This window comes from Arachis hypogaea, chromosome 3 (assembly GCF_003086295.3).
Source record: "Arachis hypogaea cultivar Tifrunner chromosome 3, arahy.Tifrunner.gnm2.J5K5, whole genome shotgun sequence".
Lineage (NCBI taxonomy): Eukaryota > Viridiplantae > Streptophyta > Magnoliopsida > Fabales > Fabaceae > Arachis > Arachis hypogaea.
This window is the reverse complement of record NC_092038.1, coordinates 136,875,994-136,890,970: the sequence shown is the minus strand read 5'-3', so window position 1 is coordinate 136,890,970 and position 14,977 is coordinate 136,875,994. Positions and strand designations below refer to the sequence as shown.

At 34.9% G+C, this 14,977-nt stretch overlaps 2 protein-coding genes across 6 annotated transcripts; one reads left to right on the top strand and one right to left on the bottom strand.

Annotated features, from left to right (window-relative positions):
• The first annotated feature begins 110 nt into the window (after positions 1-110).
• LOC112734273 (TPR repeat-containing thioredoxin TDX) lies at positions 111-3,300 on the top strand. Of its 2 annotated transcripts, XM_072233624.1 has the most exons (11): positions 131-407; positions 490-523; positions 611-700; positions 788-875; positions 970-1,050; positions 1,183-1,247; positions 1,395-1,535; positions 1,633-1,746; positions 2,148-2,178; positions 2,732-3,066; positions 3,231-3,300. In XM_072233624.1, the coding sequence occupies exons 1-10, from the start codon at positions 298-300 to the stop codon at positions 3,064-3,066; spliced, it is 1,089 nt and encodes a 362-aa protein (XP_072089725.1). In that variant the 5' UTR covers positions 131-297; the 3' UTR covers positions 3,231-3,300. The 2 variants fall into 2 exon arrangements, with proteins under 2 accessions (XP_025639313.1, XP_072089725.1); XM_025783528.3 differs by having other exon boundaries at positions 111-407; positions 2,732-3,300.
• A 1,995-nt stretch (positions 3,301-5,295) lies between these two features.
• LOC112734271 (uncharacterized) lies at positions 5,296-13,171 on the bottom strand. 4 transcript variants are annotated; one of them, XR_011880415.1, is made up of 10 exons: positions 11,861-12,988; positions 11,441-11,683; positions 11,054-11,200; positions 9,485-10,818; positions 8,396-8,469; positions 8,016-8,094; positions 7,774-7,893; positions 7,034-7,130; positions 6,141-6,298; positions 5,296-5,933 (listed from the first exon to the last, which is right to left on the bottom strand). XR_011880415.1 is itself a non-coding variant. In XM_025783522.3 (10 exons), the coding sequence occupies exons 1-10, from the start codon at positions 12,557-12,559 to the stop codon at positions 5,697-5,699; spliced, it is 3,198 nt and encodes a 1,065-aa protein (XP_025639307.1). In that variant the 5' UTR covers positions 12,560-13,171; the 3' UTR covers positions 5,296-5,696. The 4 variants fall into 4 exon arrangements, 2 of the variants coding, with proteins under 2 accessions (XP_025639307.1, XP_025639309.1); XM_025783522.3 differs by having other exon boundaries at positions 7,034-7,140; positions 11,861-13,171; XR_011880416.1 differs by having other exon boundaries at positions 5,479-5,933; positions 6,141-6,697.
• Between the last annotated feature and the right edge of the window lie 1,806 nt (positions 13,172-14,977).

The window sequence follows — 14,977 nt, the reverse complement described above, 5'->3', positions numbered from 1 at the left end:
TTAATACACACCAATGAATTATAATACAAATAATACCTCATACTCGTCTAAGAGATTCCGAGTTTGAATTTTTCTATCTTTAGTAAAAGAAAAAAAAAATATTAATACACATTGCTGACTTTCCTTTTAGAATGTGGAGTGGTGTCTAGTGCTGTTGGATTAGCCAATGAGGGAAGTCATGTGTATATTTTTTGGACAGGGCACAGGAGGCAGTGTAGTTGAAAAATTGAACCCTAATTTCGTTGATTGAGTGATTGACTGATCATTGATTTTGGAGTTTGTGTATCGAGAGAGATTATGGAAAGCGGGAAGATACTAGAGCTGAGGCAATTGATAGAGGCATGCAAGTCCAATCCTTCATTCATCCACGACCCTTCTCTTTCCTTCTTCAAGTCTTATCTTCTCAGGTATGCGTATGTATGTATGTATGTATGTATGCTTCACTCTCTCTATCTCTAAGAATGAATGTATGAACTCTGCACTACGCAGCCTGGGTGCTCGCATCCCCCCGAATCCCAAAACGGTGAGCCTCTCCCTCTTCTTCTTCTTCTGAATCTCTCTGCTCTGCTATGCTTCTGTTGTGTTCTACCTCTACCAACCATGTATGCAGGAACCAGTTGATGTTGATGACATAGTCGAATCTGACATAGACCTCGATGATTCTGATCTTGTTGAACCCGATAATGATCCTCCTCTAAAGGTGCTCTGTGCTCATCTCATCTATGTCTCCCTTTATCTCCTCTGCAACTCAACTAATATTTATACTTCCTATCATTAAATGAGGCAGATGGGCGACCCTTCCGCTCAAGTAACACCAGACATGATCGATGCTGCACAACTAGCAAAATCAAGGGCCATTGATTATATATCACAAAGCATGCTCTCTCTCTCTCTCTCTCTCTGGTCTTCTTTTGTTTTATTTCTTCTACTTACTTTAAATCCTGTTCATTTTCAATGGCGCTTTTCCAGATAAGTTGGATCAAGCAGTTGAGCAACTAACAGAAGCTATATTGCTAAACCCACATTCAGCCATACTCTATGCTACTAGAGGTACATACTCTTACTCTCCCATACACACAGCTTCCAGAACGAGATACCTTTTCACAAATTCATTCCATTATCTTTCCACAGCTTTATTTGTTCACTCTTTGCATCACTTATTATTGGATTTCTTGTTTTCAGCTAGTGTCTTATTGAAATTGAAGAAACCAAATGCTGCTGTCTGTGATGCTGACACTGCACTGAAGGTTATTATTAATTTTGTCGTTTAGTAATTGGCCTAGTATATAAGTTCATTTGATTTAGTCATAGCTTGTTGCTCATAGAGCACGGTCTTAAAAGAATTTCTGCACAAATATGTATGTGTGTTCTCAGAGGTATCTCGTCTGTTCCAGATTAATCAAGACTCAGCCAAAGGATATAAAGTTCGAGGCATGGCAAGGGCCATGCTGGGACTCTGGGAAGAAGCAGCAAGTGATCTTCATGTTGCTTCAAAGTTAGATTATGATGAAGACATTGGTATGGCACTTAAAAAGGTAATTTGAGCACCATGTTCGGTAGACCAACCTTCAAAATGATTTTCTTTCTTTTTTTTTTTTTGAATTTTTAAAATTATATCTCTTGGTTAGACAGGTTGAACCTAATGTTCGCAAAATTGAGGACCATAGGAGAAAATATGAACGGTTACGAAAGCATAAGGAGGAGAAAAGAGCAGAACTCAAAAAACAAGAAGCAGCTGAAGCTCAAGTGAGTGTATTGTGTAGCATAACGCTTCCATTATTGGATAGTCTCTTGATAGTTAGGCATTGCTGGGCGACACATCTTTTGTACCAAAACTTTTAAGCAGCACACTATCATCAATCTTCTTAATTATGTCTTGGGAATTTTTCCTTTTCTAGAAATGACATTTCAGCTGATAATTTTTTTGTTGGGTAGTCCAGCTCTGTTTTAATCTCTCAACAATTTGCCTTTGTCTTGCAGCATTATCTACAAGGTTAAAAAAGTAGATTTACTTTGGCTAGGTTACTCTAAAGTTGAGATGTAACATAATATTCAATCAACTCGTAATTTCCAGATTTATAATTTTATTGTAATTGTTATGTCGTTTGGTCTTTCTGCTGAAATTCCCCGTTGGACGTTTTCTACAGGTTCAGGAAGCATTGTCTGCTCTGAAAGATGGTATGTCTCTATACTTCCATCTACTTGATGTTATTAAAATTCCCAAAATTTTTTATTTACTTGTCTGATCGCTTTCCCGCATACTTTACCTGCGGTTGTGATAAGAAAACTTGACAGTTTTAATCTGCATATTGCATCAGTATGTCCACACACCTACATTACAGCCTTGGAATCCTTCTCAGATAGTATTTGCCAAAATGGTACTTTCATGATGATGGGAATGGCTCCATGACAGATTTTGTATAACTAATTTTTTATTTTGACGATTTACTTAGAACTAAAATGTAAATTGTCTATAAGTCTGTTTGGTTAACCGCGAGCATGCTGTTCAAGGTGTTTCCAGTATATTTTCACCAAAAGCTGAGGAGGTTCTTGGTCAAAAGTACATTGGACCGACCAACAGGCTATTTATTTTCTTCTTTTACCTCTGATATATTTAAGTTAAATTTTGATCTTTGAGGTCAAGGTATGCCTCCGGCCATTGGAATTTAAACGGAGAAGAGGGTGAACTTTATTAATTAAATGACACATTATGTTTTGCGGCTTTTGACAGGGCAAGTCATTGGTATTCACTCAGCATTTGAATTGGAAAAGAAGTTGAATGCTGCATCAAAGACATCTCGCCTGGCAATACTGTATTTTACTGCAGCATGGTGTGGCCCCTGTCGATTTATTTCCCCTGTTTATACAAACTTGGCAGGAAAGTACCCAAAAGTTGTTTTTCTAAAAGTTGACATAGATGAGGCAGCAGATGTTGCTGGACGTTGGAATGTCGCCAGTGTTCCTACATTTTTCTTTATAAAAAACGGCAGAGAGGTTGATAGTGTGGTGGGGGCTGACAACAATGCACTTGAAAGGAAGATTGCACAACATGCCAGCCCTCTTTAAGTGAGTAGCTAATAAGGACCTTGTTAGAACTTGCAATTTCATTGCTGTTGCTTTTGCGTATATGTTCATAGTGCTAACAAAGCCAAAGATTAATGGAGTTTGTCATGGCTTGAGTTTCCGGTCTTATTGACTATTGAGTGTAAAAATATTACTGTTGATTTTAGATTCGTGATGACTGGTGGAGAAACAAAAGATGATGACTGATCTGGAACATTGAGGATCAGTTTCACCTGATTTTATTCCTTCGTTTGGAACTCTAGCTAGCTGAAGCTTCAGTACTTCATTAGGACTTCGGAGGCAACTTGTGTTTTGTCTCTCTTCCCTGCTGATAAGTAGGCTGGGATTCCATCCAGCTATTATTACGTCTTTTTTTTTTTGGGGACGGGGCTATTATTACATCTAATAAGTAGAAAGTAAAAGTAAAAGATTATACTGAAACAGGTTTCTTGTTATTTTGATCTTTTAAGTTTTTGGGCTGAAGACGGCTTAAAAGAGAGAAGAAAGAAACCGAGAAAGAGAATGACAAAGTCCACTACAGCTTGGTTTGATAAAGTAAACTTATAAAACCTCATTTTTAAGAGTTTTTTAGAAGTCGTAGTAGTATTTATGTTTGATAAATTAAATTAAAAATAATTTTTAATAAATATAAGTAATAATAATTGTGTTTGGTATAAGAATTTTTAAAATTTAAAAATGTTATAATAGATATAAATGTAAGAATTAAATTTAAAAATTAATTAATATATAAAGATATATTAAATTTTTTAATTTTGATAATATAAGTCAATTTTAAAAAGTTGTATTTTAGGTGCTTTCAAAATTCAAAAGTATCTCCATTTTTTTAAAACTGCAAGTACAAACATATAGTTATTTTGATTTACTAAACATACCAGGAGTTTGTGTTTTTGAAAAGTATAAGTATTTTTTTAAAAAGCTTTACCAAACCAAACTTAAATGATGTTTCAAAAATAAAATTGAGGTAATATGCAAAACAGTTTTTAAAATTTTGAACATGAATTAAAATAGTCCTTTACTTTCATAGATGACTAAATAAGTCCCTTAAATTTACTTTCGTGAATCTCTGATAGTTTCTAACCCAAATTTTCATTAGTACAGTAGAATTGATAAGTGCCAACATAATATCCCAACGGTAAATTGATATGAACACTATATTAGTATGATCAAAACGATGTCTTAAATTAGTTGACTAGACTCAATTTAATTCTTTTTCTAATATAAAATCCTAATCCTAAAAAATTACAGTAACATCATCATCTTTGACTAGGTTTGTGTTTTTATCTTGTGATATATGAATTCATATAAGGCCCATAAGGCTACATTTGTTTATAGCAACCGGACACTAAGACATAAACATAGAGATTAAAATTGTGTTTAGCAAGTAGAATATAGATAAATATATTATGTTCTGAAATACTGAATTAGTATATTTTGTTTTTTAATTTTTTTATTATTACTATCAAATTTTTATAATTATATTTTTTTATTCTAAATTGTGTGAAGAAAAAAAAAATAAAGATCAATTAGACTTTTTGTTATTTGTTCTATCTTATTTTTACTTCACTACCAAACAAAATAAAAAAATATTAATTTTTATTTCTGTCATATGTCATGTTCTCATTGTCTTGTCTTATTCTATTCTTAAAATCAAAAGCAACTTAAGAGAACACCAATGAATGTGTCGCTCACTAAACTCGTAACAAGATAAATAATCTATCCATTATTAGACTCTCTTCTGGCAACAAGGTATTCACACTTTCACTTCAATGATCATGTAAGATACTACGCGGACCAAAATTCACCAAAACAAACAAACAAACTCGCAGTGAGAAAAGAAGAAAAGTTGAAGATGATGCTATAATTTAGAGAAAGGACTAAATTAAATCCAATTAACTAATTTGAAATACCATTTTAAATTTGATCATGTTAAAATGTCGTATTTGGTATTGGCATTTAAAAGTCTAAGATAGCATTGTACTAACAAAGTGTGATTAGAAACCAACAGAAATTCACCAAAGTAAATTTAAAGACTTACTTGGTCATTTATTTATAAAAGTGAAAAACTATTTTGACTTCATTCAAAAATTCAGGAACCATTTTAGACATTAACTAAACTTTATAAAGATTTAATGTTTAGTAAGGCTGCAAGTGTAAAGTTTCACATAAAATGCCGCTTGTCTAACAAATGTTTAAAAGCTATCATTAAGGATCTGCCGCATTCAATCGATTATTTCATTGATGATCCATTTCTTGGTAAGCCTAGCAGCCAGCAGGGTCTCCATTTCCTGGCAGAATACCCCATGCTGGCAGGCTCAAAAGCAGAGGGGAAAATGTAACCATGGGGATTGGCCATTTGCCCATTATGTCTAGTAATATTCTACTGAATCAACAAAATTCTCTTTAAGACAATCTACATAGAAAGAAACTACTACATCATTTCTGGGAAGACTACTGTACAATTCTATACATTGGAAAAGAACCACCACTACGTGGATATCAATCAAAGAATAAAAGAAAGCATAAACTCATCACACCGATCAAGCCAAAAAGGAATATGAAAACCCAAATCGAATGAATGAAATGAATGTAAACTAACAAAGAGCAAAATAGATTTATGATGAACATCTTACTACCAACGGACAGACCATTTTTTCTGCATGGATTGCCTTCAACAATGACACAAACTTCAGAAGGTTATCTTTGCAGAACCACTTAAGCTTCAATTTAAGCGGTCCTAGAGCAGAGTTTCCCTGGTTGACAGCTTCAAGGTTCATTTGGGTAGACGGTCGGAATTCTGCCGCTGGATACGTCAGAACCAAAGTCACACAGCTCTCGCCAACCTCAATGACCTGTTAAGTGTTACAGAATAAGCTAAGCAATGAATGTTTAGGTACACAAGAAAAGGGAAGGCTTAGACTTATTTAATGGGAAACTTTGTGTTGTCCACAGTAGTTTCTCTCTCTAGGAAGATGGCTAAGTATTATGTATTGTGATGACTGGTGAGGTATTGCAAATTTGCAATGATGTAAGATGTTCAAAACTCTCAGGAAGCTTACCACTTTTGTAATGTCAGGAATGGAGCAACAAGATTCAACTCTGAAATAGGGAGACACGGAAGAATCTGATGACAATGAGAACAGCTGCTTAACATCTTCAATGCATAAAAGCACATAACCTTTAATCACAAAGAGCGATCTCGAGACCCATGATTTTTCTGTAAGTTGAAAACGAAAACTTTATTTCTGTAAATTAATATTTAATTTAAAAAATATATAAATCATTGCAATTATTAATTCCATGTTTTCAACCCTACTACAGTTAAATAGTACAAGATAGTCTCTGAAACAATTATGACTAAGTGGATATAGAGCTAATAATAAGGGTTTTGCTGCATAGTGTAGAAAGGACATTTGCTAAAGATACAGCACTGGAAGTTTTTAAAATCCTTTTATACATTTAGTATCACTGAAAACATGATGGAAAGCTTTGGAGCAACGGATGAGTTGTCTCCATGTGACCTCAAGTTCAAGGGCTCAAGCTGTGTTCCCCACTGATACAATTATCAGGTTTGGCTGCCTACATTACACCCTTTGTGTGCAGTCCTTTCCGGACCCTGCATTAACATGGGATGATTGGCCATCGGTTCATCTAATGGAAAAAATCTTCTCCAAGAATATCATTTTATAACTAGTTCTGATATGCTTCTATAAATGTTATCTTTCAGGAGTCAGAGCTACAAAGTATCTAGAAATCTGGTGACAAAAAAAATATACAGGAAATGACCATTGCAGCCAACTGAGGTTAACTCGGTAGTTCAGTCTTCCCCCTCCCCATAGGTACTGGGCTTCTACGGGTCACCAAAAACAGATATGACCACTGTCTGCCATTCTCATTCCAAATTGAGTATAAAGAATTAAGTGCAACATAAAATGATTGGAAAGAAGTGTACCGTTGCTATTGTTACAACTGACAAGCACCATGGAATACTGATATATGCTCACATTTGAACCACCACACACTAGGTTGTCAAACAACTGAACCTGAACCTGCTCCAAACTGCCATTTAAATTTCCAAAACCAGTCTATTATAACAGGACGAATTAGAAAGAACAAAAAATGGAAGAAGAAAATAAACATGGTCCTAACAAAATAGAGTAATAAATTATTTGAACTTTGAAAACCAATAGGAGAAAAAGCACCATACCCTATAAAACTTTTAGCTACATGCACTTTACCCCAAGAGTTTTGAACTTGTGCAAATCGACCATCTGACCATTTCCTAACCACAAAAATTGACTCATCTTTCCTCTATTTGTTAACAGAAATAGAACAAGTTGAAAAACCATTCAAATTGACTCTTCTGTCATCTATCGTTAACAGACCCAAGTTAAAAAATGTATTGCATATTAAGTTGCACATCGTTCTTTAGCTAAGAGGCACTGAAGTGCACATGAAATGATGCACTTATTTTTGGGGTATAGTGCACTTATTTTCCATTATTAATGAACAAAAAGTTGGGTTGATTTGCACGCTGTTAACGTTCTAGGGGTAAAGTACACATGACCTATAGTTCACGGGGTAAAGTTCTTTTTTTTTCTATAAAAAATAAACTTTCATAGAGACATGCATTTAAAGAAAATGAAATTATCTATATAAACTATCACTCAAATTAATATTTTATAGGTATACCTTTTTATTGAGCATCTACCATTTCCAACACATGAATCAAGCATGTTACATAATAGCTCTCGTGATTTCTCAATGTTTCTTGTTACGAAAAGGTATGTTTCACCACCCTCAAAGTTCACCCTGAGAAGCCAAAAGATTACATATACAAAGCTGCTGTTTTTAGGCTCAAAAGTCGAAACATATCCAGGTGATTCAGAAGTTGCTACTTTTTTTTAGCTCAAAAAACATGCAAGTGCACTGACCTTAACAGCTGAAGCCCCATCCCAACAAGCACTTCGAAAACTTCTTCTACCTTGTGGCAACTCAACACACTCAAAGTTCCTGGATGGCATTTTAAGAAGGCTTTTTTAGTACATATATGTATATATGTGTATATATAAGCAGCAATCAGGAGAGAAAGTTATCAAGATATGGATAAAATGTTCAACTTTTATAAGGTGTGAATATGGTTGTGAAAATGCCATTGTTTGCAGTAGGTGGTTGTGAAAATATGATAAGTGGCAAGCATTAAGAGAAATTCCACATTTTACATAAATTAATATGATAATCATGGGAAATTGGGCAAAGAGAATCCACTATAGATACGGGGAAGTTCAAGTGCCAACAGAAGGTCATAGCCTACCTGACCCTTCAGAAGCTACATTGATTAGTAGCACATAGAGCTTCTTAAGACTGCTCAGCAGTACTGCAACCTCTCTACATGGGGAAAACAATAAATAACAAAAGTCATGTCTGGAATGTGCAACTTTTAGAGTACAAATAATAATAATCAGTTCAGAACAACATAAACAGATAATTATTTTGGAAAGATTCATGCTTCCTATGGCGATTACCAATGGATCTAGAACTGAACTTGACAGAGAAAAAAGAAAAAGAAATAAAATCAAGTAATGCAGCTCAAACATTTTACATTACTATTTTGTGAAATGAAATTCATCATCTATAAAATATGTTTCAGAATTCTTCACAACAGTTTTGAACTTTTTATCTACTTGATCCTTTATATATATTTAGAGATTAATAAAAGCTTTTTGCAAATATTTGACAACAATACAACACACAATTTTCCACTTTATTTAAAAAGGTATATATGAAATTTTTATTTGATTATTCCAATGCAAATATTATGATTTGCTTCACATGATTATGATTATTAAAATGTGATACTCATTTACAAGAATTCTCTAGTACTCCTTTCAAATTAAAATAGAAGCTCAAGGCAAATATCATTTCTTTGTTACACCAAAGGGTAAGTATTCAGACTCTCAAAAAGATGGCTAGTTTGGTACTATCCTTGCTTCTTCTTATTATTATTATTATAAAAAAAGAAGGAAAAAGAAACTGTGTCATTTATATAAATCTCCATGGAGAACTATTGAATGCAAATCAATAGGAAACAGTGTTACTTTGACAGTTAGAACAATGGAAAAAATTGATTGATATATATAAGAAAGACTATGAGAGAAAACAGTTGTCATTACAAATATGCGCAACGATAAACATTTGCAGAGCTAATGCTCACCATGGGTAAAAAGCATAAGAAATTTTAAACACAAAAGAAGTGATTATAAACAATAATTGACTCAGCCTCAGAAACAATTTACTGTATATACCCAGTATTATGCTAAGTAAACAAAATTGTCAGATAAAGTTATTAACCATTTGACTCTTCTTATCAAATTTACTTAAATTCTTGTGAACTGATAATTACCTTTCTATATAAATCGCCTCCCTCTGAATGACACAGCTACAACGCATGCAATGACTACAGATCTCACTAGCTTCAGAATCAGCAACACTCGAATTGAAATATGTAACTATAAAATCATCATTCTCTTGGGCACGGGAATTATGCACGGAAAATTCAGAAGAATCATCAGTGTGCAGTTCATTCTTCAAATTTCCCGATATAGGTCCTTGACTAATCTGCTCTTGTTCTTGGGACGCACTGCCATCTGTATTCTCTTCTAAAATTGACACAAATCGCTTCTTGACCTTTTTCTTGACTTTTCTTGTCAATGAATCGGCATCTTCGCTCACAAAAGAAGTATTTGCATCATTGTGACTACTAGCAGCAAAATTAATTGAACATTGCTTAGAATTTTCATCACTTAGAGAACCAAATAAAGAAATGCCATTTTCTATTGCATGAGGAATTCCCTGGCTTGGGTTGTAAAACATGTCCTTGGGTTGATTTTGGGGAACATGACCATTGACATTCCCATTCACATAATTTTTGCTTAACAAATTATCATCCCCAGGAACTGGTGGCTCAAATTCACTGTGATCAACTTCACTACCGCTCGTGTTACTGTCAGAAGATGCCACTGAAAAGGAATCTGCGGAAAGCTGCAAAATTTCCTCCTCCATGTGTTGCCGACGATGAAAAAGGTCTTCTTGAAAATGGGGAGGAGATGAGGGGCATACAGATGATGACTGAGACCCATATACGCCATTAATAGTGGTCAATGGTGATATGTTGACATTTTCGGCCATTCTATAGGCTCTTTGATCAGCAACAGTGTCAGCAAGTGAATAAGATTTAAGTTGATCCACATCCACTCCTCCCAAATCAGAAAGACTAGCAGTAAAGTGTGAACCTCTATAATCAAAGTATTGCTGCCTACACATATCTACAAAAGAATTATCTGATTCCAAAATATTCATGCTACTTTCATCTCCTGATGCTAGGGCAGAGTCTGATGCATATCCCGAGACTTCCCCAGATTTCTCCTGATTCGTCTTGTCTCTGAAGTAATGTTTTTTCTGATGATGCAAAGCAGTTCTGGCTTCTTTGCTAGTTCCCACCGATTTATCACAAGCAATATCCATCCATTCTTTGAATTCTCGCAACCAAAGAATAGAACGCTCTTTCTTCATATGCTCAACTTTGTTTATCAAATCCACCACTTCAGCTTCATCATTAGATAAATCAGGCTCCTCTCTATTTAGAATTTCATTCACACATGATGCAGATTCCTCATCCGAACATGAGCTAGTCATCACTTCTTCATTCTTAATACTGGCTAGACGAATGACCTTCCTCTGCTTGGGGGGAAAACAATAAAACATAATAACACAATGTTTATCTCCAAATAGATAAAAAATGAAATTGGCAGATTTTTCAACAATGCAATAGAAAATAATCCAGATAAAATTAGCATCTATTCTGAAGTTCAATTTTCAGAATAATAGGTTCAATTTCAGAAGTTAGCAAAAAACCCAACGTGCAACAGGTATCATTTATACAAATACACATCCAATTTCACCTATTACATACCCTTCTATTATTGCCCGCTTCCACTGTAGACTCATCCTTTGCAGGCACATAAATCCCAAAGCTGGCAGGTTGCTTATGCATACTGGCAATAATTATTTGTCTCTTCCAAAAATCTTCAGTGCTCATTTCCTTGTCATCTAATTTTAACTGATTGGCACAGGAAGAAAAATATAAGTTTAGAAAGGTGGGGGGAAACAACTGAAAGCAAGAACGAATTAAATGATGTCTGAAAATGACCTCAGGGAAAAGAAAAACAAAAATACAATTAAACAACAAGAATAAGCCAACAGGACAATCAACATCTCAAGTAAGAGTATACTCTACAAAGCCACAAGTAGATACACCGCATGTGTGAGTGTGTAAAAGCAAATAACATTTAACTTAAACCTTTTCTGCGCAGACGAAGATGCTAAAAACTTGTGCTCTATACCATCGAGCACAGCATAAAGGATTTCCTTCCAACCACAAGCTTTGGAGATTTGGAAGGCCAGCAAGGAACTCAAGCTCTGAAAACTTCGAAATAATATTGTAGGAAACATCAAGTGCTTCAAGTGACCTCAACTTCTCAATCCCAGACAAAGTAGTGAGAGCATTGTTCCTCAAAACTAGTTTAACAATATGACAGGATACCTGCATGATCCAACACAATTGGCATATGGGTCCAAGAGCTAGCTCGTAAAAGACGAACACACAATTAAAACAAAGGACATTAAAATTGTTCCGGCAAATAGTTTCCTTTTATAGCATTTAAGTGTTTCTAAGTGACTGGTTACCACAACCAGCTGGCATAATCAACCATATAGGTACCTGGGTGAAGGGAGCAAATGATCTGAGATGATTGAAGCCAAGGTCCAAATGTTTCAATTTGGCACACTTATGAAGATTGTCTACCTTGGCAAACTTGTTCCTGCTAAGGTCAAGCGTTTCAACAGCAGGAAGAAGCTGCAGAGACTCGTCCATGAGAACCAAGGCATTGCAAGCGCAGGAGACAAAGGAGAGGCGGTTCCACTGGGGAGAGTCCTTGATTTCAGTGATCCTGCTAGCAAAGACATGGCGGAGAGCATCGGTGGAATTGTGACAAATGATCTTCTCGAGAGTGTGGCGGAGGTCGAGCAAGGCTCTGGCGGCGGAGGTGGAGAGGTCGCAGCCCCTGAGCTCAAGAACCTTCAAGCGGCCAAAGGGGAGGAAGGACAAGGGAGTGGGGTCCCTGATGGGGGGAGGGAGCACAGAGACCACCTTGAGGGAGGTCAGCAGGCGGAGGATCCGTCGCAGCTGCTCGAGGGCGCGGTGATCCCCCAGGTCCGAGACGTATGCCCTAAGGTAGTCCACCGGTGCCCCCGCCAGCATGCTCTCCAGCTCATGCAGTGCCTCCAGCCTCGACTGCACGTAGTGCAACCCCGCCGGGTTCAGCTTCAGTACCACCGTCCCCTCGATCAGCGGCCCCGCGTGCTCCTCCACGAACTTCACCAACTTCTCCAGGTACCGATCTCCCGTCACAATCGCCATCTGATTCCCCCCTTTCGCGCTCTAATTAGGGTTTCTACCGACAAAAGCAAGCTGCCGTCTTCATGAAAAGAACCGCCGCGTCAACTCAACACAGACACGAGAGAAAGGCGTATCATGTATGATTTATGTACCTACAACTGCTGCAGCAGCAGCAGCAGCAGAAGAAGAACAGCTTCTACTTGAGAATAACCAGAGGATGAAGAAAGAAAATGAAGGAGAGAATATCGAGGAAGCGAACGAATTCAGAGTAGAAAGCCAGAGAAAGGTGGTTTGGGAGGGATGGGCGAAACAGAAACGGCCATGGGTACGGATGAAGAGAAGCGTTTGAGAATTGAGATGGTGACTCTTTTTTTTTTTTCTATTTTTGTTGTAATAAAATCGGTTCAAAAAATTATAATTCTAATTAACTAATGATTGAGGGTTTAACAAATTGCTAAACAACACAACATATTATATTAAAAATAAATTAAATTATATATATTTATACATAAATATATTAAATATTAATTTTAATAATTAATTTTAATGTATAAATAATATTTTTAAAAAATTAAATTAAAAAAATTATAATTCTAATGAACTAATGATTGAGGGTTTAGCAAATTGCTAAACAACAGAACAGGCGTAAGTCTAATTTTCAAAAGAGGGAAAGAGGTCTCCTGCGGGATTACTAGGACACGTGGCGCACATCTTGATGCCTTTGTTTCGCTAGTCTGTCTTAAGCTGTTTAATTTAATCAAAGCGAAGTTATATCGTATACGGAAATCTATCAGGAAAGGATCTGTAATACCATCCTTTTTATCATTTTAAGTTAAAACAAATTTCTTGAAATGATTGTCATTTTAATATATCTCTTTTCTACTATCTTCTCTTATCCGTAACTATGATCATTCCATAATCCAGCTCTCTAATATCTATGTACTGCCTCTCTTTTAAGAATGTTGCTTCAACGTGTTAAACCAATTCCTTTTTTATTTGTATATTTATTTTAGAGAAATGTTAGGGCCAGCAACTTTTGTGATTTATAGCTATCAAATAACTATCAATAATAATTTTAATGGTGTGAGATTTCATCCAATGATACTTTTTTTTGCTAGTTACATGCTGACCAAAATTTAACAAAGTTACTGGTCCTAGACTTTTCATTTTTTTTATACTTAATAGAGGAAATGAATGAATCTCATATAGGGCTGTGTTAAAGTGTAGAATTTCGATGTTCAAATATAATTAAGATTTATTATTTATCAATTCTATTAGAACATTTATTTTCCACTAATAAAATTTGCCATCTTACTCAGGTATTGTGACTCTCTTCTATATTCTAACAACAAATTGGAATATAATGACAAAACAAAAAATTGGTAATTCTTTTATAATTACTTATATTCTTGATCAATTTTATTGAATCACTATTCTTTTTTTTTCCCCCTTGGAATCTTCGTTGTGTATACTGATACGAATCGGATAATACGATATTGGCATTCATAAATGTGTTAACTGAGAAAAGAGAAAGAAGGCTAAAGAAAGATAGACTAAATTCATAAATGTATTTAGTTTTTATAATTAACATAACTTTTTATTTATTAAATATGTATCAATTTCTATTTTAATAGTAAATCAGATGATACTTAAAAAGAATGGAGTCTCTTTTCCCACAACGAATCCTTCCCCAACTCTATCTCTCACGAGGTTCATAGTAATACCACTGCTAACATTTTTAACATTTTTTATAAGAATTTAATTTTAATATAATGATAGTGTAAAATATTTAATTCTATTTTTTTTTAAAATAACAATGCTTTAAACATATATATATATATATGTATATATATATATATATATATATATGAGAAATATTAAGAGGCTGATATTTTTTTATCAATATTAATAAATATTTTAGGACAATATTCTATTTTTATATTATTAAAAATTAAAATTTAAAATTTAGAATAAAAATATTTTTATTGGTCAAATATTAGACAAAAATGATAAATCTGTTGATTATGTACCATTGATAAATTTTGTTAATCTTGTTATAGAACGGCTAAATCTGTTATGCAACGTTCTCTGCTAATTTTGTTTCTTCCTTTGTTTAAAGTTCACCCTACGCTCAGACCTGCGCGTGAATGGTTCTGCTGTATACATGCAAATGCAATGAAAAAAATGGACAAGAGATTCATGAATCTAGTGCAAGCTGCACCAGCACGTGAATGGGCAGAATGGCTCTTGTACATACATGCATGCTGCATGCCTAACCAATCATTTTGGTTTCCAGTCAAATAACAATTGGGTATTTCAATTTAGTAGCGCTTGTGATGAGGAATAAAAGTGCACTCAACGATAGAGAGAAATATACAAATACTGAGACGATGGGAGGCACAGCTTCACTTTGAACGAGGTAGTTAAGAAATAGGATAA

Bases quoted from the DNA above. Each gene is read 5' to 3' on its own strand.
- LOC112734273 (XM_025783528.3), top strand. From the start codon at position 298: ATGGAAAGCGGGAAGATACTAGAGCTGAGGCAATTGATAGAGGCATGC. The intron at 408-489 runs GTATGCGTATGT...TGCACTACGCAG, and splicing joins TTCAAGTCTTATCTTCTCAG to CCTGGGTGCTCGCATCCCCC. The intron at 1,248-1,394 runs GTTATTATTAAT...CGTCTGTTCCAG, and splicing joins ATGCTGACACTGCACTGAAG to ATTAATCAAGACTCAGCCAA.
- LOC112734271 (XM_025783522.3), bottom strand. From the start codon at position 12,559: ATGGCGATTGTGACGGGAGATCGGTACCTGGAGAAGTTGGTGAAGTTC. The intron at 8,095-8,395 runs GTAGGCTATGAC...AATGCCATCCAG, and splicing joins TGTAGCTTCTGAAGGGTCAG to GAACTTTGAGTGTGTTGAGT. The intron at 7,894-8,015 runs GTCAGTGCACTT...TTGGCTTCTCAG, and splicing joins ATGGGGCTTCAGCTGTTAAG to GGTGAACTTTGAGGGTGGTG.